Source organism: Thalassophryne amazonica, chromosome 4, assembly GCF_902500255.1.
Source record: "Thalassophryne amazonica chromosome 4, fThaAma1.1, whole genome shotgun sequence".
Lineage (NCBI taxonomy): Eukaryota > Metazoa > Chordata > Actinopteri > Batrachoidiformes > Batrachoididae > Thalassophryne > Thalassophryne amazonica.
In genome coordinates, this window is record NC_047106.1 from 132908632 (window position 1) to 132932763 (window position 24132).

The following is a 24132-nucleotide window of genomic DNA, read 5'->3' on the forward strand; positions in this document are numbered from 1 at the left end:
CCCATCCAGGCCTATGGCATGAGAAGTTATTCTATTACGCTACTTTTTCTTACCCGGGGAAAGATGCAGGTCTGGACATGAAAAACAGTTTTTACTGCTGCCAATTCAGGGACGATTAAACCACAGTGTCATCTTTCAGGAGCGAATGGAGGAACTTACATGTAGCTTCAGTTGTCCTGCGGCTGTAGGTGCGGCGAGCGCGATACCTCACCACCAGCTCCCCGCTTTCCATCATGGGTTCAAACGCCTCTCTGACAGCACAAACCCAACACACAAAAAACATCCGTCACTACAGCAGATGAATAAACATTGCTGAAAGCGTATCACTGCTTTTCAATTCTCACACTAACTCTCGCTCTTTCAAATGAGATGTTTCCTGCAACAAATATTTCAGAATCTATGCAAAGTGAAGCAAATAGGCCAAGAAGGAAAAAAAACAAATAACCAAGCTTTTTGGTTTGGCTTGTTAATCGAGTCCCACCCTTCCACCCACCAGCAACATGACTAGCCAACGCACCCAAAACGTGTCTCCTTGTGCCGCAGCTTGGCCACGTAAACAGCCATGAGCACAGCTATGGCCACAGCGCCGGCGATGGCCATCACCACATACCACCAGTGCCAGGAAAAGGCCGGGGGTGAGGACAGACCTGAGGGGAGGGTGTGGACAGACAGAAGAGAGGGTTTAGGAATATAGTCGTTTAAGGTGAAAATCAGGACCTGTCAAAGGTGATGTGTCGACTAATCTCTGAAAACTATCAGCTCCTTATTACAGTGTAATTACATACACAAAACTGTGACACTATAATACAGTGGAAGCCTCCGCTGTGTGAAAATTTGTATTTGTGTTGATCACTGAGTCTGGATTTGCAAGTGAAATCCAAAACATGATGCTTTCAGTCATCAGGTAGGCTTATAGAAGCAGAAGCAGCTGTTTTTGTTGCCCACATGATCAGCTGTGTTTCTGCTACCTCAACCAAAAAGAGAGAATGCAGAAAAAAATGGATTTCATACAGAAGAAGAAATATTTGAGTTGAACTAGACTGTACCAAGAAAGAAAAAAGCTTGTGAGAACATTAAGACGGTGGCACAATAAGAAACTCAGTTATACAGTATAATATATATTTCACACTGTGTCATCATTTGCTATACATTATATTATATATGTGTTACTAGCTGAGGTGCCCACTTTTGCCTAGAGTGAAGAACAGTTTTCTGTTTTTCATTTTAAAAAACCATTGGAATGAGCGCATCAATGCATTGGTTTTAGGTTATAAATAACACAGAGTGCTCTTGTTTTTTTTATAGCCTTAAACCACTGCTTGCTTAGATTTTTTTTCTTTGCTCAGTAATTCCAATGGTTAAATTTTAAGTGTGCTCAGTATTTTCCAACTTCTATGTTAACCAACCAACCAGCAGACATTTACTCATTAGAAAATGTTACACAGCTCAAAGTTCAACCAGTCAATATTTGTATGAAGTCAGTCTTTTCAAAGTGTTGTATGACTATGCTAAATCTATCAAATTTGTACGGTGTTAAGATATTTTTTTGCACATATTGATTATTTCATTTTTTAATTACACTGTTTCACGTTCTGTATTGTGTTGACTGAGTGTAATCAATGCCATGATTCTACACTATCTGATACTGTAGGTGGCGGTATGAACCTCAAAATTTGATTTGCGATCCACCAATAAACACTAAGAAAAAATAGTTTTATTTTTGCTTCTTTAAAAAAAACTTGTGCTTTTGACAATCCGCTGACACAACCACTCGCTCTGTTCACTTCTTCTTTACTCCACTTGATGAGCTGCACATCGTGTTAGCAATTAGATCGCGCAACGTACCATGACATTTATACGTAAAGGATTTTTTGAACATTTGAAAATTCTCTTTGCGCAATTGCACGCACTGGCACCTCTCTCACAATCAGTCTGCACCCGTTAAAGGTGAGTTTACTCTCCTGCACAACACAGGTCGTGCAAGTGCGTGAATCAAAGTCATGCATGTGTCAGTGCACCTTTAGCAATTGACACAATTCAATTGGTTCAAATATCTTCTTTTTTCAGTGTGTGACTAGTCTGCTGGGCTCTTTTAGACTTAGCACATAAAGATCCACTGTCATAAATATTGATGACATCACTGAGATGCATCACCAAGATCTTCTCCTTTTAGTCTTCCATTCTCACAGGAAGGGAAGTATCACACTGAATGAGGAAACTGTTGACAGAAACTAAGAAAGAGAAGTCATGTGGAGAAAAACAGCATGAAGTCACTTCCAGTGTGATGGTGTCACTGCATGTCACTGTGAGGGTCACCAAAGAGGAGCTTTAGAAGTTTGTAAGTGCAGAAATAATGTTGCTCACCTCTGGATTTCTCCATTTCTGTAAAAGAGGAAACAAGAGGGGTCTAAGCTAGTGTTAGAGTTTGATGAAAGAAAGAAAAAATAAAAAATAAACGAAGATAGAACAACATAATTTCCTCTGTGAACCATAAAATGCGTTTATTTGGGTGGGAAAATGTGGCACATGAAACATTGCCGTATATTACTGTCCTAACTGTTGAAGTTATGACCAATGCATTAGTGAAAATTGACAGCCTATTTCCTGCCTGGACATTTTTTAAAGACATTTTGTCTACCTTTCACAGTTAAGTATTTATTCATTTTCTATATCCACTTACTCAGTGAATATAGGACATGAATGAATGAATACTGATATATTCAAATATGAATCAATTTTGATATACCAAAATGAGCGAATGAGTCAAGGGGTGAGACTTTTATTATAGCTTTATTAAAGGTATTTTACATAGTTGTTAAGTCTGAAGTTTCAAGTTCCCTGTTTCCATCAAATCCAGTGTAAATTTTGAATCTTCCACATCCGTCATGCTGTTTGTAAAATCTCACTATATTTCCCAAAATAAGTACTTTACCAGCAATCAAAATGAATTAAATTGTTGTGATATACCACAGCAACAAAGGTACTTTATAATAAATAGATTTCAACAGAAAGTAAATTTTGTGTCAGTTTTACAAAAAAAAGAAAAAAGAAAAAAAAAGAATGACCTAAGTTCCCTGTTTCCATCAAATCCAGTGTAAATTTTGAATCTTCCACATCTGTCATGCTGTTTGTAAAATCTCACTATATTTCCCAAAATAAGTACTTTACCAGCAATCAAAATGAATTAAATTGTTGTGATATACCACAGCAACAAAGGTACTTTATAATAAATAGATTTCAACAGAAAGTAAATTTTGTGTCAGTTTTACAAAAAAAAGAAAAAAGAAAAAAAAAGAATGACCTAAGTTCCCTGTTTCCATCAAATCCAGTGTAAATTTTGAATCTTCCACATCTGTCATGCTGTTTGTAAAATCTCACTATATTTCCCAAATAAGTACTTTACCAGCAATCAAAATGAATTAAATTGTTGTGATATACCACAGCAACAAAGGTACTTTATAATAAATAGATTTCAACAGAAAGTAAATTTTGTGTCAGTTTTACAAAATAGAAAAAAAGAAAAAAGAATGACCTACGTTCCCTGTTTCCATCAAATCAATCAATCAATCAATCAATCAATTTTTTTTTTATATAGCGCCAAATCACAACAAACAGTTGCCCCAAGGCGCTTTATATTGTAAGGCAAGGCCATACAATAATTATGTAAAACCCCAACGGTCAAAACGACCCCCTGTGAGCAAGCACTTGGCTACAGTGGGAAGGAAAAACTCCCTTTTAACAGGAAGAAACCTCCAGCAGAACCAGGCTCAGGGAGGGGCAGTCTTCTGCTGGGACTGGTTGGGGCTGAGGGAGAGAACCAGGAAAAAGACATGCTGTGGAGGGGAGCAGAGATCGATCACTAATGATTAAATGCAGAGTGGTGCATACAGAGCAAAAAGAGAAAGAAACAGTGCATCATGGGAACCCCCCAGCAGTCTACGTCTATAGCAGCATAACTAAGGGATGGTTCAGGGTCACCTGATCCAGCCCTAACTATAAGCTTTAGCAAAAAGGAAAGTTTTAAGCCTAATCTTAAAAGTAGAGAGGGTGTCTGTCTCCCTGATCTGAATTGGGAGCTGGTTCCACAGGAGAGGAGCCTGAAAGCTGAAGGCTCTGCCTCCCATTCTACTCTTACAAACCCTAGGAACTACAAGTAAGCCTGCAGTCTGAGAGCGAAGCGCTCTATTGGGGTGATATGGTACTACGAGGTCCCTAAGATAAGATGGGACCTGATTATTCAAAACCTTATAAGTAAGAAGAAGAATTTTAAATTCTATTCTAGAATTAACAGGAAGCCAATGAAGAGAGGCCAATATGGGTGAGATATGCTCTCTCCTTCTAGTCCCCGTCAGCACTCTAGCTGCAGCATTTTGAATTAACTGAAGGCTTTTTAGGGAACTTTTAGGACAACCTGATAATAATGAATTACAATAGTCCAGCCTAGAGGAAATAAATGCATGAATTAGTTTTTCAGCATCACTCTGAGACAAGACCTTTCTGATTTTAGAGATATTGCGTAAATGCAAAAAAGCAGTCCTACATATTTGTTTAATATGCACTTTGAATGACATATCCTGATCAAAAATGACTCCAAGATTTCTCACAGTATTACTAGAGGTCAGGGTAATGCCATCCAGAGTAAGGATCTGGTTAGACACCATGTTTCTAAGATTTGTGGGGCCAAGAACAATAACTTCAGTTTTATCTGAGTTTAAAAGCAGGAAATTAGAGGTCATCCATGTCTTTATGTCTGTAAGACAATCCTGCAGTTTAGCTAATTGGTGTGTGTCCTCTGGCTTCATGGATAGATAAAGCTGGGTATCATCTGCGTAACAATGAAAATTTAAGCAATACCGTCTAATAATACTGCCTAAGGGAAGCATATATAAAGTGAATAAAATTGGTCCTAGCACAGAACCTTGTGGAACTCCATAATTAACTTTAGTCTGTGAAGAAGATTCCCCATTTACATGAACAAATTGTAATCTATTAGACAAATATGATTCAAACCACCGCAGCGCAGTGCCTTTAATACCTATGGCATGCTCTAATCTCTGTAATAAAATTTTATGGTCAACAGTATCAAAAGCAGCACTGAGGTCTAACAGAACAAGCACAGAGATGAGTCCACTGTCCGAGGCCATAAGAAGATCATTTGTAACCTTCACTAATGCTGTTTCTGTACTATGATGAATTCTAAAACCTGACTGAAACTCTTCAAATAGACCATTCCTCTGCAGATGATCAGTTAGCTGTTTTACAACTACCCTTTCAAGAATTTTTGAGAGAAAAGGAAGGTTGGAGATTGGCCTATAATTAGCTAAGATAGCTGGGTCAAGTGATGGCTTTTTAAGTAATGGTTTAATTACTGCCACCTTAAAAGCCTGTGGTACATAGCCAACTAACAAAGATAGATTGATCATATTTAAGATCGAAGCATTAAATAATGGTAGGGCTTCCTTGAGCAGCCTGGTAGGAATGGGGTCTAATAAACATGTTGATGGTTTGGATGAAGTAACTAATGAAAATAACTCAGACAGAACAATCTGAGAGAAAGAGTCTAACCAAATACCGGCATCACTGAAAGCAGCCAAAGATAACGATACGTCTTTGGGATGGTTATGAGTAATTTTTTCTCTAATAGTTAAAATTTTGTTAGCAAAGAAAGTCATGAACTCATTACTAGTTAAAGATAATGGAATACTCAGCTCAATAGAGCTCTGACTCTTTGTCAGCCTGGCTACAGTGCTGAAAAGAAACCTGGGGTTGTTCTTATTTTCTTCAATTAGTGATGAGTAGAAAGATGTCCTAGCTTTACGGAGGGCTTTTTTATAGAGCAACAGACTCTTTTTCCAGGCTAAGTGAAGATCTTCTAAATTAGTGAGACGCCATTTCCTCTCCAACTTACGGGTTATCTGCTTTAAGCTACGAGTTTGAGAGTTATACCATGGAGTCAGACACTTCTGATTTAAAGCTCTCTTTTTCAGAGGAGCTACAGCATCCAAAGTTGTCTTCAATGAGGATGTAAAACTATTGACGAGATACTCTATCTCCCTTACAGAGTTTAGGTAGCTACTCTGCACTGTGTTGTTATATGGCATTAGAGAACATAAAGAAGGAATCATATCCTTAAACCTAGTTACAGCGCTTTCTGAAAGACTTCTAGTGTAATGAAACGTATTCCCCACTGCTGGGTAGTCCATCAGAGTAAATGTAAATGTTATTAAGAAATGATCAGACAGATGGGAGTTTTCAGGGAATACTGTTAAGTCTTCTATTTCCATACCATAAGTCAGAACAAGATCTAAGATATGATTAAAGTGGTGGGTGGACTCATTTACTTTTTGAGCAAAGCCAATAGAGTCTAATAATAGATTAAATGCAGTGTTGAGGCTGTCATTCTCAGCATCTGTGTGGATGTTAAAATCGCCCACTATAATTATCTTATCTGAGCTAAGCACTAAGTCAGACAAAAGGTCTGAAAATTCACAGAGAAACTCACAGTAACGACCAGGTGGACGATAGATAATAACAAATACAACTGGTTTTTGGGACTTCCAATTTGGATGGACAAGACTAAGAGACAAGCTTTCAAATGAATTAAAGCTCTGTCTGGGTTTTTGATTAATTAATAAGCTGGAATGGAAGATTGCTGCTAATCCACCGCCCCGGCCCGTGCTACAAGCATTCTGACAGTTAGTGTGACTCGGGGGTGTTGACTCATTTAAACTAACATATTCATCCTGCTGTAACCAGGTTTCTGTAAGGCAGAATAAATCAATATGTTGATCAATTATTATATCATTTACCAACAGGGACTTAGAAGAGAGAGACCTAATGTTTAATAGACCACATTTAACTGTTTTAGTCTGTGGTGCAGTAGAAGGTGCTATATTATTTTTTCTTTTTGAATTTTTATGCTTAAATAGATTTTTGCTGGTTATTGGTAGTCTGGGAGCAGGCACCGTCTCTACGGGGATGGGGTAATGAGGGGATGGCAGGGGGAGAGAAGCTGCAGAGAGGTGTGTAAGACTACAACTCTGCTTCCTGGTCCCAACCCTGGATAGTCACGGTTTGGAGGATTTAAGAAAATTAGCCAGATTTCTAGAAATGAGAGCTGCTCCATCCAAAGTGGGATGGATGCCGTCTCTCCTAACAAGACCAGGTTTTCCCCAGAAGCTTTGCCAATTATCTATGAAGCCCACCTCATTTTTTGGACACCACTCAGACAGCCAGCAATTCAAGGAGAACATGCGGCTAAACATGTCACTCCCGGTCTGATTGGGGAGGGGCCCAGAGAAAACTACAGAGTCCGACATTGTTTTTGCAAAGTTACACACCGATTTAATGTTAATTTTAGTGACCTCCGATTGGCGTAACCGGGTGTCATTACTGCCGACGTGAATTACAATCTTACCAAATTTACGCTTAGCCTTAACCAGCAGTTTCAAATTTCCTTCAATGTCGCCTGCTCTGGCCCCCGGAAGACAATTGACTATGGTTGCTGGTGTCGCTAACTTCACATTTCTCAAAACAGAGTCGCCAATAACCAGAGTTTGATACTCGGCGGGTGTGTCGTCGAGTGGGGAAAAACGGTTAGAAATGTGAACGGGTTGGCGGTGTACACGGGGCTTCTGTTTAGGGCTACGCTTCCTCCTCACAGTCACCCAGTCAGCCTGCTTTCCCGGCTGCTCGGGATCTGCCAGAGGGGAACTAACGGCGGCTAAGCTACCTTGGTCCGCACCGACTACAGGGGCCTGGCTAGCTGTAGAATTTTCCACGGTGCGGAGCCGAGTCTCCAATTCGCCCAGCCTGGCCTCCAAAGCTACGAATAAGCTACACTTATTACAAGTACCATTACTGCTAAAGGAGGCCGAGGAATAACTAAACATTTCACACCCAGAGCAGAAAAGTGCGGGAGAGACAGGAGAAGCCGCCATGCTAAATCGGCTAAGAGCTAGTAGCTACGCTAAGCTAGCGGATTCCTAAAAACACGCAAAGTGAATAATGTGTAAATAATTTAGAGGTGATTCAGCAGAATGAGTGCTTTAGTTAAGGCACGTAAAGATTACACTGGGAAACAAATCGTAATCTAGATAACTAGATCAATCTAACTGCGCAGATTAAACAGCTAACAGATACAGAAAAACACCGCTGTGCTCCGGAACAGGAAGTGATACAATACCGCAGTGAGAGCCAACCACCAGTAGAGGCAAGCAAGTCCAGTGTAAATTTTGAATCTTCCACATCCGTCATGCTGTTTGTAAAATCTCACTATATTTCCCAAAATAAGTACTTTACCAGCAATCAAAATGAATTAAATTGTTGTCATATACCACAGCAACAAAGGTACTTTATAATAAATAGATTTCAACAGAAAGTAAATTTTGTGTCAGTTTTACAAAAAAAAAGAAAAAAGAAAAAAAAAGAATGACCTAAGTTCCCTGTTTCCATCAAATCCAGTGTAAATTTTGAATCTTCCACATCTGTCATGCTGTTTGTAAAATCTCACTATATTTCCCAAAATAAGTACTTTACCAGCAATCAAAATGAATTAAATTGTTGTGATATACCACAGCAACAAAGGTACTTTATAATAAATAGATTTCAACAGAAAGTAAATTTTGTGTCAGTTTTACAAAAAAAAAAAAGAAAAAAGAATGACCTACGTCCCCTGTTTCCATCAAATCCAGTGTAAAATTTGAATCTTCCACATCCCTCATGCTGTTTGTAAAATCTCACTATATTTCCCAAAATAAGTACTTTACCAGCAATCAAAATGAATTAAATTGTTGTGATATACCACAGCAACAAAGGTACTTTATAATAAATAGATTTCAACAGAAAGTAAATTTTGTGTCAGTTTTACAAAAAAAAGAAAAAAGAATGACCTACGTCCCCTGTTTCCATCAAATCCAGTGTAAAATTTGAATCTTCCACATCCGTCATGCTGTTTGTAAAATCTCACTATATTTCCCAAAATAAGTACTTTACCAGCAATCAAAATGAATTAAATTGTTGTGATATACCACAGCAACAAAGGTACTTTATAATAAATAGATTTCAACAGAAAGTAAATTTTGTGTCAGTTTTACAAAATAGAAAAAAAGAAAAAAGAATGACCTACGTTCCCTGTTTCCATCAAATCCAGTGTAAATTTTGAATCTTCCACATCCGTCATGCTGTTTGTAAAATCTCACTATATTTCCCAAAATAAGTACTTTACCAGCAATCAAAATGAATTAAATTGTTGTCATATACCACAGCAACAAAGGTACTTTATAATAAATAGATTTCAACAGAAAGTAAATTTTGTGTCAATTTTACAAAAAAAAAGAAAAAAGAAAAAAAAAGAATGACCTAAGTTCCCTGTTTCCATCAAATCCAGTGTAAATTTTGAATCTTCCACATCTGTCATGCTGTTTGTAAAATCTCACTATATTTCCCAAAATAAGTACTTACCAGCAATCAAAATGAATTAAATTGTTGTGATATACCACAGCAACAAAGGTACTTTATAATAAATAGATTTCAACAGAAAGTAAATTTTGTGTCAGTTTTACAAAAAAAAAGAAAAAAGAATGACCTACGTCCCCTGTTTCCATCAAATCCAGTGTAAAATTTGAATCTTCCACATCCCTCATGCTGTTTGTAAAATCTCACTATATTTCCCAAAATAAGTACTTTACCAGCAATCAAAATGAATTAAATTGTTGTGATATACCACAGCAACAAAGGTACTTTATAATAAATAGATTTCAACAGAAAGTAAATTTTGTGTCAGTTTTACAAAAAAAAAGAAAAAAGAATGACCTACGTCCCCTGTTTCCATCAAATCCAGTGTAAAATTTGAATCTTCCACATCCGTCATGCTGTTTGTAAAATCTCACTATATTTCCCAAAATAAGTACTTTACCAGCAATCAAAATGAATTAAATTGTTGTGATATACCACAGCAACAAAGGTACTTTATAATAACTACATTTCAACAGAAAGTAAATTTTGTGTCAGTTTTACAAAATAGAAAAAAAGAAAAAAGAATGACCTACGTTCCCTGTTTCCATCAAATCCAGTGTAAATTTTGAATCTTCCACATCCGTCATGCTGTTTGTAAAATCTCACTATATTATATTTGCCCAAAATAAGTACTTTACCAGCAATCAAAATGAATTAAATTGTTGTGATATACCACAGCAACAAAGGTACTTTATAATAAATAGATTTCAACAGAAAGTAAATTTTGTGTCAGTTTTACAAAAAAAAGAAAAAAGAATGACCTACGTCCCCTGTTTCCATCAAATCCAGTGTAAAATTTGAATCTTCCACATCCGTCATGCTGTTTGTAAAATCTCACTATATTTCCCAAAATAAGTACTTTACCAGCAATCAAAATGAATTAAATTGTTGTGATATACCACAGCAACAAAGGTACTTTATAATAACTACATTTCAACAGAAAGTAAATTTTGTGTCAGTTTTACAAAATAGAAAAAAAGAAAAAAGAATGACCTACGTTCCCTGTTTCCATCAAATCCAGTGTAAATTTTGAATCTTCCACATCCGTCATGCTGTTTGTAAAATCTCACTATATTATATTTGCCCAAAATAAGTACTTTACCAGCAATCAAAATGAATTAAATTGTTGTGATATACCACAGCAACAAAGGTACTTTATAATAACTAGATCAACAGAAAGTAAATTTTGTGTCAGTTTTACAAAAAAAGAAAAAAGAAAAAAGAATGGCCTAAATCTTTAAGCAAGATTTAGGCCTACAATTGCCCATTTTATGTGAAGTATTTTTAGCTCCAAATGTCATTATTCCTTGATGGTCTACAGTACATTAGTTTTGCTGAACATGAGTTTCATAAGATTATACACCCTATACTAACAATATTCGCTACAACTTTTTTTGGCAGTATATTTGTCATTTAGTTGCGTGTTGTGGTTACTCACCGGGAGTGACAAGGGTCAGAGTCTGTATGGGGGTCCAGGGCCCCTGTCCAGCCCCTGTGTATGCACACACTCGAAATGACACGTTGGACAGAGGGACAGACAGATTGACTGACAGTTCTGTGTCCAATCCAGTATCCACTTGAACCTGTCAACAACAACAAAAAGTGGATTATCACGATTAGATATTTGTGAAGTTAAACACAAGCTCAGTTCATTTTTCTTTTCAGGATAAACATATTCCAAGACCTTGATGTTTCACAGTAATAAACAAGCATGGTGATAATGTATTTTGCACCTGCAACTTTTAAAGATTATCGACAAGGAGTATTTTGAATTGTATTCTGTGAAAACCGAGGACACACTTGAGGACACACTGTCCCATTCAAATGAATGGGACAGTGTGTCCAAACCTTTGACTGGTACTGCATGTTCTATGTTCTTATCAGGATTTGTGCTGGAACATAACATTTTGAGTAAGTTACATTTTACAAAGAGGTTTCTTTTCAGTAAACTGGAAAATAAACTTCTAGTGGATCATTTTGCCAGTGTTAAAGTAATAAACATGTTTTTAAGGCAATTTTTTCCCCGCAGAACAGGTGTTTTAAAAAGAGAAACAGAAATAATGTGCTTGCAGTGCTTTAACCCATTTTGCCCCACTGGCAACAATTGTTGCCGAAGTTTATCACTGTCATTTTCTACTCACAATAAAAAATCTCAAAGGCACTAATGCAAACTTTTTGCACTTATAAAAAAAATATCTGGGCATAAATGCGTTAAATCAGATTTGATGGCGATGAATTTGTTTCTCGGTTGTTTTTTGATGGTGTAACCAACAAGAAGACAAAATACGCTCAGTTTTTGCTTTTTTACAGATTGTTGTTCTTAACATCATAATAATAGCAAGAAGGTGAACTCAGAAAGTGCAACAGCCGTGCCTTACATGTTTGACATTTGATATTTTAAGGTCACCCAATGCCAAAGGACATAGTGTATATTTAACTTATAGCTACTCTAAATCTTCTTCTTTGTCTTTCGGCTGTTCCCGTTAGGGGTCGCCACAGCAGATCAATCATTTCCATCTCACCCTGTCCTCTGTATCTTCCTCTGTTACACCAACCACCTGCATCTCCTCCCTCAGCACATCCATAAACCTCCTCTTTGGCCTCCCTCTTCTCCTGCCTGGTGGCTTCATCCTCAGCATCCTTCTCCCTATATACCCTGGGTCCCTCCTCTGCACATGTCCAAACCATCTCAATCTCACCTCTCTGACTTTGTCTCCAAACCGTCCCACCTGAGCTGTCCCTCTGATATGTTCATTCCTAATCTTGTCCATTCTTGTCACACCCAAAGAGAATCTAAACATCTTCAGCTCTGCCACCTCCAGCTCCGCCTCCTGTCTTTTTATTAGTGCCACCGCCTCTAAACCATACAACATAGCTGGTCTCACTACTGTCTTGTAAACTTTCCCCTTCACTCTTGCTGATATTCTTTGGTCACAAATCACTCCTGCCACCTTTCTCCACCCACTCCACCCTGCCTGCACTCTCTTCTTCACCTCTTTACCACACTCTCCATTGCTTTGAACAGTTGACCCCAAATATTTAAACTCATCTACTTTCACCACTTCTACTCCTTGTAACTGCACTATTCCACTCATTCACAGACAAGTAATCAGTCTTGCTTCTACTGACTTATATTCCCCTTCTATCCAAAGCATATCTCCACTTCTCCAGACTAGACTCAACTTGCTCTCTACTCTCACTACAGATCACAATGTCATCTGCAAACACCATAGTCCATGGAGACTCCTGTCTGATCTCATCCGTCAACCTGTCCATCACCACTGCAAACAAGAAAGGACTCAGAGCTGATCCTTGGTGTAATCCCACCTCCACCATGAATGGGTCTGTCATTCCGACTGCGCATCTCACCGCTGTCACACTATTCTTGTACATGTCCTGCACTACGCTAACATACTTCTCTGCCACTCCAGACTTCCTCATACAATACCACAGCTCTTCTCTTGGCACCCTATCATAAGCTTTTTCTAAGTCCACAAACACACAATGTAACTTTTTCTGGTCTTCTCTGTACTTCAGCAGTATTCTCAGAGCAAACATTGCATCTGTAGTGCTCTTTCTTGGCATGAAACCATGTTGCTGCTCACAGATCTTCACCTGTTTTCTAAGCCTAGCTTCTACTACTCTTTCCCATAATGTCATGCTGTGGCTGATCAGCTTTATGTCTCTGTAGTTGCTGCAGCTCTGCACATCACTCTTGTTCTTGAAAATAGGAACCAGCACACTTCGTCTCCACTCCTCAGGCATCCTCTCACTTTCCAAGATTTTATTAAACAATCTAGTTAGAAACTCTACTGCCATCTCTCCTAGACATTTCCATGCCTCCACTGGAATGTCATCTGGACCAACTGCCTTTCCACTCTTCATCCTCTTCACAGCAGCCCTCACTTCTTCCTTACTAATCTCTTGTACTTCCTGATTTACTCTCACCACATCATCCAGCCTTTTCTCTCACTCATTTTCTTTATTCATCAGCTCTTCAAAATATTCCCTCTACCTTCTCATCACACACTCCTCACTTGTCAGCACATTACCATGTGCATCTTTTACCACCCTAGCCTGCTGCACATCCTTTCCAGCTCTGTCCCTTTGTCTGGCCAATCGGAACAAGTCCTTTTCTCCTTCCTTACTATTCAACTTCTTGTACAGCTCGCAATATGCCTTTTCCTTCGTTTTTGCCACTTCTCTTTTTGCCTTATGCCGCATCTCCTTGTACTCCTGTCTACTTTCTTCATCTCTCTGACTATCCCAAAACTTTTTTTGGCAACCTCTTTCTCTTTATGCTTTCCTGGACCTCTTCATTCCACCACTAAGTCTCCTGCTCTTACTTCCCTTCCACTTGGTCTCTTGCACATATAATATGTCTACCTTTTTCCTCTCCATCATATCAGCCAGCTCTCTCCCTTTACCAGTCATACTACCAACATTCAAAGTCCCCACTCTCATTTCCACCCTTCTAGTTTTCTTCTTTTCCCACTATTTGTGGAAAAGTTCCCCTCCTCTTCTTCATCATCTTCACCCAGCAGTAGCCCAATTTCCACTGGCACCCTGTTGGGCAACAGCACCAGTGGAGGACTTGTTAACCCAGGCCACGACCGATCCGGTATGGAAATTCGATTCTTAGTCTGCATAGTTGGATTGGCTTGTTTTATGCCGGATGCCCTTCCTGACGCAACCCTCCTCATTTATCTGGGTTTGGGGTCGGCACTCAGAATGTACTGGCTGCACACCACATGTGGCTGAGTTAACTTATAGCTACTCTAAATGCCCCCTATATATAAGCATGAGGTCTCATGTTTGACCTTGGCCTTTGATCTTGTCTTTTGACCAATTTTTCTCAATACCAAATCAATTTGTCCTGGCTGAGCTTCAGTCATTCCATCAAGTTTGGTCCAAACTGGATCAATACTCTGAGTTAGCATGTTCACAAACAGATGGACACACAGCATTGAAAACAGTACTCTCATATACAAGAGCACTGTTTGCAAGTGTAATGAATAATGTTGGTGTATGTTGTGCAGCCAGGTTGCTCTGTTGTGTATATATAATCCTGGCAGATCTCAGAAAGCAAACAGAGCAGCTACCGATTACATAGTAGTACTTGGCTGAGAGACCATTTGTGCAGTCGATCTGCTCTTTGTCAGTCTGATCCCGTCAGATCTCAGAAGCTAAGCAGTGCAGGGCCTGGTTAGTACTTGGATGGGAGACCTCTTTGGAACACCAGTGGCTGTGTGTGTTTCTCCAGATTACACTGGAGTTGTGTCAGGAAGGGCATCCAGTGTAAAACTTGTGCCAAATGCCAATGAAGATCTGGCTGTATCCGCTGTGGCGACCCCGAACAAAACGGGAGCAGCTGTATGGACAACAACAACAACTTAGCTGAGAGACTGGTTGAGAACACCAGGAACTGTGGGATTTAAATTGAGGATCTTCTGGTCTCAAGCCCAACACCTTAACCACTAGACCATCACCTCCAAGTGAAAAAGAGAGGTGGAACACCAATATCCTCCAACATATGAAGTGAATCAGTTACCAGGAACCACAATACCATAGGGTTTTATGCTATAGACTTAGACTGCTGGGGGGTTTCCCATGATGCACCCATTGTTTCTTTTTATTCACCTCTTTTTGCTCTGTATGCACCACTCTCCATTTAATCATTAGTGATTGATCTCTGCTCTCTTCCACAGCATGTCTTTTTCCTGATTCTCTCCCTCAGCCCCAACCAGTCCCAGCAGAAGACTGCCCCTCCCTGAGCCTGGTTCTGCTGGAGGTTTCTTCCTGTTAAAAGGGAGTTTTCCTTCCCACTGTCGCTAAGTGCTTGCTCACAGGGGGTCGTTTTGACCATTGGGGTTTTTCTGTAATTATTGTATGGCTTTTGCCTTACAATATAAAGCGCCTTGGGGCAACTGTTTGTTGTGATTTGGTGCTATATAAATAAAATTGATTTGATTTGATTTGATTTGATGATAACATCCAGAATTAATCTAGTTTGTAGAACAAGTGGGATGAGTATGATGGGTGTCCCATACTAACCTGGTCCGTGCTGGGGGTGCTGTACTGCAGCAGGTAACCCTGTAGATGTCCATTCAGCTTCCCAGGAGGCTCCTCCCAAGTCAGCCATAATTCTGTCCCGTTCAGAACCACGCTCACATTAACTGGAGGGTAATCTGGTACTGAAAGACATACAATGACACGGGTTACACAGCAGAAAACATTCCACACAGCTACACAGGGTGTGGAATGTCAAAGGATTGTGGGTATAAACAAGGATCCAGCAGCACTGTGGGCCAGGGGCCAGTGTGCCGAGGGTGCTGAACCAGCTGTGTGTTGTTTCCACAGCCATGAGTTTCTGGGGTGTGGATAACTACAACATCTGGAAAGGGAAGATGTCAAACAATTTGGGAAATTTGGAGTCACTGGGAGCAAAAAAACAAAAAAACAAAAAACAAAAATGAAATCCTGGTGTGACAGATATGTTTGAGCAGAGAAGGTCTCCGGTTGAACATTTATTACTGTTCTGTTCTTTTTTAGTATCGCTTTTGTTCCCATGTCTACTTTATTGTCTCTTTCCAGCCTTTTTGTTTTTGGAGCACAAAGAAAAAAAAAGTCTTCTGGCAGCAGAAAAACATCACTGAGTAATGCTGTGAGGAATGTGCACCGTATCAGAATGGAATTCCTGATCCTTTCACGAGGACGCCGCCACTGCAAACTTTCCTTTGTTGCAGGCCTGCCTTTGTCTTTCTTCAGTCTCTCTGGCAGCTTACAAATCACTCAGTCATGCACACTACAAGAAACGGGGCCGGCGTGTATGGATGATGTTATTGGGACCCGTTTGGCGGATGATTGCTTCCACATGTGTTGTAGCTGCCAGCAGCAACAACAACCTACAAGTTGGTGTGCTCCAGCACTTAAACCTCATCGTTCCCTCTCTCCCGTGTCCTTGCTGCTTCCTCTTTGTTTCTAACTCTGCTATTTAGCATGATTTTATCCTTTTTTTTGTCCTAATATTACTACTTGTTAATAACACTGAAGGTGACGGTAATTGTTGACATAAATGTTTTGGGAGATCCTCCCTCACTTATGCAGATTCCAACATTTGGGATTTTTAAAAGAAAACCAAACTATAACAGGAAGATTCACATAGAGACTGCAACACCTGTGCCTTACGTTTGCCACCAAGTCATGGAAATTCATTCCTTGTGATTCAGCGATACCATAGTTACTGTTTCTGTGTGTCCTTGACATTTGATCAACTCTGTCTAAAGCTGAGCCACTTTATCCTGGACTAAAGCTGGATTTACACTGTCAGGAATTACCAAGATCGATCAGTCAAACCACCACATCTGTAGGTCATGATGGTCCGTGCCGATTTGGCTCCAAAAAATGTCCCACCTCCCATGTTGCCATGACACCAACCCAACAGCGTTACTACAGTTCAGCACTGTTGCTAAACACTGCCATGACCTCATCTAGACCTAAAAAAACATCTGCAAGAACCGCCTCGTACTATCACCACGTCACTACAATCCCAAATCTATTACACTGTCAATGTGACATGTTATGTGTAGATTATGTGTAGATACATGGACAAGAATTCATCACAACACACCTCCAGGTTGTGCAGAGTTGGGGAAAACATGCAAAGGGATCTTTTAAATATATGAGTAGAAATTAATTTTCATTATTATGAAATATGGACAAAGATCATGAATGGCAGATGCTGCTACAGAGGAACTTAACGAATATCTGCTCTTGAGCCTGACTGTGTTTTGGTGGTTTCTGGGTGGTGTCTGGTGAGCTTTGTGTTATGTTTGTGACATTTTGTTGCTGATCTGTGGACACTTTCCCCCCTCGTCTTTTGCCAAGAATACTCTTGATTCAGCAAGATGCAGTTTCGAAATGCACCAGTACATCATAGCAGAGAAGCTTCAATCTTCAACTGGACTGGGTTGCTTGATGCGAGGACAGTTCGCTTGACCCTTGTAGAGAAGATCTACAAGGGTCAAGACAGAAGTCAGACTACCAGAGCAAGAATTTTAGCTGAGGAAGCTAAAATTCTGAAGCGAAACATCCTCGCGTCAAGCAACCCAGTCCAGTTGAAGATTCAAGCTTCGCGACTATGGAAACCACCTGGACAACTGAGAGCCTTCACAGAAGCACCAGTACATCAACACACAACATGACATCAAGACAGCAGGCAATTTTTGACCATTTCAAACAACTCCTGGACCATGGCAACCAATCATGACATACCACAGTAACGTACCTACTGTACCAGGTTTAATCCATAGTGGTGCCAAATGTTTTAAGTTCAGATTGACCTTGTCAGTGTCAACCACAGTCAAATGTTGTGAAAGTGTAGGAACACGGACCCACAACAGGGGGCACAATGAACGGACAATGGAGAGAGTAAATAACAAGATTTACTACTGAAACAAGCACGAGTAATACAACAAACACAATTTGGGGTCGAATCCGCTGGTGTCGTGTGGGCAGGCTCGAAGGTAGGAGACGTCTGTCTCAGTCGAACCGGAACCACCCAGATCTCCTCTGCCACCGAACCCTGGAAATACTGGAACCGCCAAGTCCCGAATTCCCAGGTGGCCACTGCCTCCGCTCGTCGGATCCGGTACTGCTGGCAGGAGAGAGCAACAACACACAGGAGTGGATGAACGCACCCAGTAACAGAGAGGGGAGAAGCCGCCTCCACCTCTTGGCAAAGTATAGCAGGAAGGTGAGTACTTATCCAAAGAATGAGGTTTTCAGTAGTCACCAGTCCTGAAAAAGGTTTTAACAGTCTTAGCTGATGATGCAATGTATAACTGCAGAGAATACTACCTTGGTCTTAGGCGATATCTCGGCACTGAGGTGGAGACGCCGTCCTCCTGATATACCTCGGTGCTGAGTAGAACAGCTGTGTCTGGTGATGGGTGACAGCTGTCACCCAGGCTACTCCCATGATGCGGCAGCGCCCTCTGGTGCCTGGAGCCCGCACTCCAGGCAGGGCGCCCTCTGGTGGTGGTGGGCCAGCAGTACCTCCTCTTCAGCGGCCCACACAACATCAAAGGTCATATGACCAATAGAAAGGGGATATGTTACTTCATATTGGTGTTTAATAGTAACCACGTTCTTTAACACAGGAACTTTAAATACTTTAAATACCCCCATACATTACCATTAAACCCAAATTTTGACCTTGGCCTATGATGGCATTTAATTTTTTTTTTTTAATCAAATCACTTTGTCCTTGGCTGAAGTTCAGTCCAAATCAGACAAAAAGTCTTTGAGATATTATGGTTACACACAGATGGACACATAGGACCGAAAACAACAATTCTGCCCCTTACATGTTCCCAAACACGTACATCCGCTGCACACAGGGGTAGAACTGAAACATTTTCTGAAAAGCAGAAGCAAGAATTCCAAAGAAAAAAGATGCAGTTATGATCAGCCATGTTCCACATGACGGCAGCACAAATTTATCTGACGCCAGCAGAGGTTAGGGAGTGCACGCGTAGCAGGCCTCTGCTTACATCAGGTGCTATAGAAGAATAAGTGCATCATAGAGAGTTTCCGTGGATCTGTTTTATCTCTGTGGGGGTCAAAGGTGTGGATGGAAAGCGTTCATCCTTTCGCCAAAGGCTGACTCATAATAGCTTATGAGCCAGTCATGAATTTTGACCTAATCATCATTTTTTGCTGAAATTGGACCAACTTTAACTTTTGACCCCTGTACAAACTGAAATTGACCTTTGTCACCATTTTTGCTGTTTTTACCCCATAACTCCAGAACATTCTATCACAGATAGTCCAAACTATACCTTTTAGGAATTGTTATGATCAGACAAATAATGTGATATAGTTTTCAACATGATTGGAGCACTTTTAAAATTTGACCTCTGTGTAATTCTTCATTGATCTCTACCTAGCTACAGCTACCACCCTGGGGTGGCTATCATACATTTTTGTGTACGAAAACCTGCTTGGCCCATGAACTATAACTCTTGGAGGTGAAGCCTGAACTCCATGAATGAAACGAATTACACAGGAAACACGTTTTCCCTCATCAGACTATGTACAAACTGTCAACATGATCAAAAAGTGTCGCAATATTCAGGAACATCCTTTTTCTGGAATTGAACAGACTGTTTTTCTTTCATCATTTTATGACTGTGGCTGTTTAGTTTTTGCAGGCTGCAGCATTATTTAGATTAAATATGACTTTTTTGTGACTCACCTCCATCTACTGCGATGAGTCGAGTGTCGCGTAATTCTGAGGTGTTTTTGTCGAGAAACAGGGATATAATGCCTGTGCAGAATCATGAGTCACGACCTTTACCAGCAAAATCAAACCTATAAATGGATGTAAAAACTACAGCAGCACTCATCACAGTGCAAATTTCATTACTGGGAAGTCATGTGACACATGATCCTTCTAGTTTTTACAGACCTCATCGATATGGTAGTTCATTTTTAACTTACTAAACAAACAAACAACAAAACCCCATCCAACTACACTTGTGCACACAGAGCCTGTGCACTCACAAATAGGCTTCCTTTTGATTTGAGCAATTTTATAAGGCAAAGGCTATTCGCCCAACCGTTGGGCAGATAAGTCATACATTGAACATTACACTCCCAACCGTTGGGCAGATAAATATAATGTCTTACCTTATTCGCCCAACCGTGAGCGTGTATTTGACACGTTTTGTGCATCTAAACTACGTTTTTTACACCACGTTTTAAGGCTCTATTGTGGCGTATGTTTGACACATTTAACGGCGTCGTCTTTAATTACTGCGAAAACATCGCAATGGATCAAGACAAACAAACTTCATAAGCATTTTGAACGGAAGCCTGTTAACGATGATGAAACAGTTTTTGAACAAAATGATGCTTGTTGGCTGTAAGATGGTGTTAGTTTGACACAGTTCGCTGGGTGTGATGAGCCAAACAGAACCACTTTAGATCACAGCCCCTCCACGGGGTGCGAACCCTCCCGCAGCTGGCGCAAAAATATCCGCCTTTTTTCCCTCCCGCGTTGAAACCGGAAGAAGCACGCTCATTGGTCAGCTGTGGTTGGGCGTATATGCTCGCGTATTTACTGAACCAACGGTTGGGCGTATAGCCACTCCGTTTTTGAAAACAAAGTTGTTGCAAAGGTCTTGAAATGTGTTTTGAGTTTGTTATGACTAATTTGCAGTACAGATGAAAAACGTGACACCATCCCCAGCCAAACATTCTATCCATTCTTTAATTCCAGTCTTACTTTCCAGTTCTGTTGTAGATTTCATCTGGCTAATTTAGCTTGTTCGCTAATCCCATCTAACAATGGGCAAACATTACATAGATATTACAAACTTACTTTATGGATTGATTTGGTACATCAAAGTTACTCACTGTATCCTCTTTATGTTCTCTTTTAATTGTTGATTGAATTAATTGTTTGAGTTTTTGCTTGCTAATGGTTGCACAAACACCTTGCTCATTATATTTTAGCTGTATGAGCCCTACACGGTTACCACGGCAGGTGGAACAAAATGTGTTTATTGAAGTTATCCTGCTGCAAGTCAAAAACACAACCTGAGATGAGATAAAAGTAAAGAGCTAAAACAATAAGTTACATTTTCCTGAGCATCATCATGTGAACAGTTCATCTGGGATGTAAATCGATAAAAGTGGTCACATGACTTTTCTTGCATGGAGTTTTTGAACGGATTTGGGTCATTTGGGGGCGCTGAATCTGAATCTGGTGTTAGCTTTGCAATCACATCATGTTTATGACATATGAAAACATATTTCTTGTATCAAACATTGAAGCAAAAGCTGCTGTCTCGCACACCTCTTTGGCGCCATAAACAATATTATTATATTGCTACAACAGTACACGTGCTCTGATGGCTGATTTCTGGTCTGATATATCAAAACTGTTACGATTGGTCCGGATTGCTTATCAGATTTGCCACTTTGTTTACAATTTTCATAGCACGAAATAAAACAAAACAAAAGCAAACAAAGAAATTATGAGCGACGAAGAGGGACCGTTCTCTGAGCGAATTTTACTACACTGATGAATTGAATTGAGAGGAAATAACAGTAAACAAGCTTGTAGTGGACATGCCAAATGAAGACCAACAAGATGAATAAAAAAAACAAAATTGGTCTGTATGGGAATATCAGATCTTTTTTGCATGGACCAGGTGCTGATATTTTCCTGTACAGACCTCACGATTGATTAATAATCCTTTATTAAGACTCTTTGTTCACATTTCGTGAACCTGGTTTAAAAAATATGCTTTGAAGCTGCTTTTGTTCATGATTAGTGGAGTCAACTCGTGATGTGAATGAACAACTTTTGTGTAATCCATCAATTTTCAATTTCAGTTTCAATTTATTTTCATTTATATGGCACCAAATCACAACCAAAGCTGCCTTGAAGTGCGTCACATGAGTAAGGTCTAACCTTACCAACCCCCCAGAGCAAGCCACACAGGCAACAGTGGAAAGAAAAAAATCCCTATGATGATTTGAGGAAGAAACCTCAAGCAGACCCAGACTCAAAGGGGCGATCTTTTTACAAAACAATTTACAAAACAAATATACAGGAAATGTTGCTGGTGCACCAGGACGGGAGGTTTGCAGAAGCAAACACCACACCATCACTGGATGGAGCCGCACCTCAACAGAGAGAAAAACAGAATCAGGCATCAGAAAAACAACAAATACAGCACAAGTTGTCAGCATTAAGCACCGAGAAAACAGAAGAAATACTAAGGTGTTGCCGGACACTAACCCTAAGCTTCACTAAAAGAATTTCGATAAAGATTGACGGCGCGGACCCACTCAGTTTACTAATAAAATTAATTTAAAAGGTTAGAAAGCATAGTAACATACTATGCAGTCTGCTAGCCATACGAAGGGGAAAATAAGCGTGTCTTAAGTCTGGACTTGAAAGTCTCAACAGATCTTGACTGTTTTATTGATTCAGGGAGATCATTCCGCAGAACAGGGAATTGAATCACATCTATATCAATAAGGGATGTGCAAATTGCAACAAAACATGGTGTGACATAGGAAATCTGAGCTCGATTTGGATTTTCAGCACCTCCAAAATGACACTAAATCAGTTCTCAAAGTCCATGCAAGAAATTTTATTTATATGTTGTTGACCAGTGTCGTATTTTCTGTTCTTATTTTAGGAGGATGTACTATAAAAATAATGTTTGGAGCAGCTTAGGATGAGGAGGGTGACACGGGGTCGTCTGTTTCACAGACGCTTGCACTCTCATGCTGAGGGGAAAACAGTGGGCTTTGGGGAAAATAGCAAAAACCCTGTGTTTTCTCAAAGTGCTCCCCCCCTTCCCCCCTGTCTCCCTGCTCTTCCATACTTTCCTATTCCCACCCTTCATTTTTCCCCACAGCACCGAGTGCTCATTTGTAACCCAGCGGAACGTAAATCACAGGTCATCCGGAGTCATTTAAAAACGGAGGGGTGGGGGTGGAAATGAGAAAAGTCCTTTTTCAGAGGTGTGTTGTAAATAATTACCTCGGTTGTGTTTGGAAGATTTGGGAGACAGGGGAACAGAGAACAAAGGAGCTTCTAGGAGAAAAGTGCAATAAAGTCAAGAGCTTGATGGAAGGAGAGAATGAATTGGGAACGTTTGAGCCAGACTTCCACAGCAAACAGGAGTTTACGGAGCCACAGACAGCGCTCTGTGACGTTCAGGGACAATGATGTGGAAAATATGACAAACCATCTACCTTCACTTTCCTCACTTTTTGACCTGTAAAGCCACTTAAAACATCCATGACCCCTGGCTGAATGGAATCTTTTCTTCAAGAAATGAAAACAAACAGCAAAAATGAAACAAATCTGTCCACTGTGTTAATTCAGGATTTTTTCATAAGCCTCCGGTAAAACGGAACAAAGATTGCTATAAATTTGCTAAAAGAAGAACAGAAAGTTTAGAATCCTGATAATCAACAGGATGTCTCAAAACCACTTTTTCTCCTTCTCTATTGCAGAGGCATTTCCAGCTCAACTTCTCATTTTTTTTTTGTCTCTGCGTGAGAAATGCTGCATTCAAGTGTTTTCGGATTATCTACATTTATGGAAAACCCCGCCATCCCTCTTGTGGCATATCTGTCTGCTTAGTGTACACACTTTCCACTCGCGTTCATCCAGGGATAGAAACGGCATGAGCTGGCATGGAAAATCCCACCTCAGTTTAAAGTCAGACACACAGCAGCCTAACATTACAGTTTGCACAGAGTGCAGGAGACCTAAGTGAAGCCTTTCAGCCAAACGCTCTCCTGTGTCTCCGCCCACTCTGTCTCCACACTGCCAATGCAGCGTCTCAACTGTTTAGATTTGAAAATTGGTGATAAATTCTGATAAGCACAGTGACGTGTACCTTTAATTCTTTGAATCTGTTGTTATCCAGGATGTCAAATTATGAATTACGGCCCGTGTCTAACAAAAAGTTCTGAGAGGCCAAAGCCACACTTCAAATTGACAGAAATGGGCTTTTAAACAAACACCCTAAATCCAGATACCCGACAGAGGAATCTCATTTCGACTTGTTCTTTCAGTCG

The 24132-nt window shown here is 40.1% G+C and overlaps 1 protein-coding gene across 1 annotated transcript in view; it reads right to left on the reverse strand.

Moving 5' to 3' along the window:
- LOC117508767 (tyrosine-protein kinase receptor UFO) overlaps positions 1 to 24132 on the reverse strand; it is a 111410-nt gene that overhangs the window by 21003 nt on the left and 66275 nt on the right. Inside the window, exons 8-12 of the mRNA XM_034168597.1 lie at positions 15571 to 15710; positions 10955 to 11099; positions 2365 to 2382; positions 518 to 647; positions 160 to 251 (exon numbers count right to left, since the gene is read on the reverse strand). Coding sequence (XP_034024488.1) covers positions 160 to 251; positions 518 to 647; positions 2365 to 2382; positions 10955 to 11099; positions 15571 to 15710 — 525 coding nt within the window. The remainder of the gene's footprint in view (positions 1 to 159; positions 252 to 517; positions 648 to 2364; positions 2383 to 10954; positions 11100 to 15570; positions 15711 to 24132) is intronic.